Source organism: Colobus angolensis, unplaced genomic scaffold (assembly GCF_000951035.1).
Source record: "Colobus angolensis palliatus isolate OR3802 unplaced genomic scaffold, Cang.pa_1.0 Scaffold203, whole genome shotgun sequence".
Lineage (NCBI taxonomy): Eukaryota > Metazoa > Chordata > Mammalia > Primates > Cercopithecidae > Colobus > Colobus angolensis.
The window spans coordinates 1,655,270-1,657,692 of NW_012115189.1; the positions used below are offsets into that span (position 1 = coordinate 1,655,270).

General features: G+C 38.3%; 1 protein-coding gene across 1 annotated transcript in view; it reads left to right on the forward strand.

Annotated features, from left to right (window-relative positions):
- SLC35A1 (solute carrier family 35 (CMP-sialic acid transporter), member A1) overlaps positions 1-2,423 on the forward strand; it is a 42,134-nt gene that overhangs the window by 30,667 nt on the left and 9,044 nt on the right. Inside the window, exon 4 of the mRNA XM_011941950.1 lies at positions 312-464. Coding sequence (XP_011797340.1) covers positions 312-464 — 153 coding nt within the window. The remainder of the gene's footprint in view (positions 1-311; positions 465-2,423) is intronic.

Sequence of the window (2,423 nt, forward strand, 5' to 3'; positions counted from 1 at the left end):
AAGCAATTCTCCTGCCTCAGCCTCCTGAGTAGCTGGGATTATAGACATGTGCCACCACACCCAGTTAATTTTTTGTGTTTTTAGTAGAGATGAGGTTTTACTATGTTGGCCAGGATGGTCTTGATCTCCTGACCTCATGATCCACCACCCACCTCGGCCTCCAAAAGTGCTGGGATTACAGGTGTGAGCCACCGTGCCCAGCCATTATTAAATATTTTTTATTGATAATTGTATCAATGATATCAGAAATAAGATATTTGTATCAGAGACTAACATTAACTGAATTTATTAATTCATTCTTTTGTTTTTAGGTGACCTACCAGTTAAAGATTCCGTGTACTGCTTTATGCACTGTTTTAATGTTAAACCGGACACTCAGCAAATTACAGTGGGTTTCAGTTTTTATGCTGTGTGCTGGAGTCACGCTTGTACAGTGGAAACCAGCCCAAGCTACAAAAGTTGTGGTAAGAAACAAAATGCACAACATAACTTCCCATAAATAGAAAACTTCCTTAAGTCTTATACTGTTCAGTTACATTGATGCATGCAGCATGACTACATTTCTTTGATTTAAAGTAACTTTTGCCTTATAGATAGGCCTTTTTTCTTTAGCATATTATTAGGGATAATAATACTTATTGGTTGTTTCTCAGAGGAGAATATGCATAAAAAATGTTACACATGGAAGCTACCTTAGAAATAATGTATTCCACCCCTTCCATTTTATGGATGACAGTCCAAAGAGGTGAAGGAACTTGTCCTAAATTAGTTAATAGCTAACTTGTGACCACAACTGTGCCAGTTTCCATACTGTATATGTTTAGAACTTCTAGACCTCTTTCAAACATCTCAAACACTGGGCAAGGTTTTTCTGCATCTAGTTTTCATCTTCTCCCTCAACTCTAAGTCTCTGGCACATCTCCTTACTGTCAGTGATAGGGATGACAAGGGGAGGAGTGTTCTTACTGATAGTTGATAATTATCTCTAGTTTTTAAGAGTTAATGTGAAGGTACATAACTGATTTTTAAACAGTTAATGTTAAGATACATACATGATTTTTTTTCTTATATTGTATGCCTCAATCAGTTATTTCCCCAAAGAGAAACAGGAAATGGGATGCCAGTGAATAGTTTGTAAAGGTCAGGCGTTTCCTACAGTTGAATATTTACTGTGTTTAACTTTTAGCAAACGGACTATGGTTCTCTTAGGAATAGAAGGCGGCTGGCATGTACAGTGCTTGTGAACAGTATCATATCCCCACCCTCCAGGTCTCCTCCTTCCCCAATTAAAACCCTACTGTTTCTTTCTATAATATGGTTTCTAGACAGAGACTTCCTGATCCCTGCCTTCTGTCCCTACGCTTTTCCTTATATTTCTCTCCTAGATGCATTCATTTATCATTATTCCTCAATATATCCTAAAACTTCTCTGTCTCCCGATGTTGTCTAAGTAGTATGAGGCACAACTTTGTTCTGAATACTGGAGACTTGTTATACAGTCATGCGTCACTTAACAAAGAATATAAGTTCAGCGTTCTGAGAGATGCATCATTAGGTGATTTCATTGTTATGCAGACATCATGGAGTATACTTACACAAATCTAGATGGTATAAACTACTTACTACACATCTAGGCTGTACAGTATAGCCTGTTGTTCCTAGGCTACAAACTTCTGTAGCATGTTACTGTGCCGAATACCATAGCCAGTTTTAACACAGTGGTAAGTTTAGTGTACCTAAACATAGGAAAGGTACAAATACAGTTTTATCTTACAGGACCAGTTTTATATGTGGTTCATCATGGATTGAAATGTCATTATGTGTTACATGACTGTTAATTTCTAGGGGGCAGGCAATCTATTTTACAATTGATCATAAACCACTATATGTAAATGTGTCACCCAAATAGTTTGTCTCAAATGTATCTTGTATCCATCTCACCCCACTGTTTCCTCAATCTGTCTGCACTGCTATGCACTCCTCCAATACTGGTTAAGTGGGTTCCAAGTGTCAGGACTGGAATAGACTCTCGTTGACACTAGAACTCAAACTCTGGCTCATTCTAAACCAGAATGCAGGTTGTGTTTGTCTTATCTTGTTAGCCTTGGGTCATTGCTCAGCCCCTTGGGTTCTTTCCAGTTCTTATCCATTATTAGCTTCTCGTTTGGGTATTATGCTTTCCAGAGTCAAAAAAGATATGCCTTCTAGGTCTTTAATGAAAACTTTAGATAGAACAGGACCAAAGCTCTGTGGCTGTACCTTTAGAATTGTCTCTAGCTTGATCTTTTTCTTGCTTACTGAACATTTATCATCTCATAGTTTTTATGGGTCAGGAATTTGAGGGTGCCTTAACTTGCTGGTTCTGGTTTCAGGTTGCAGTCAAGATATTGGCTAGGGCTGCAGTCAGCTGAAGGCTTGACTAC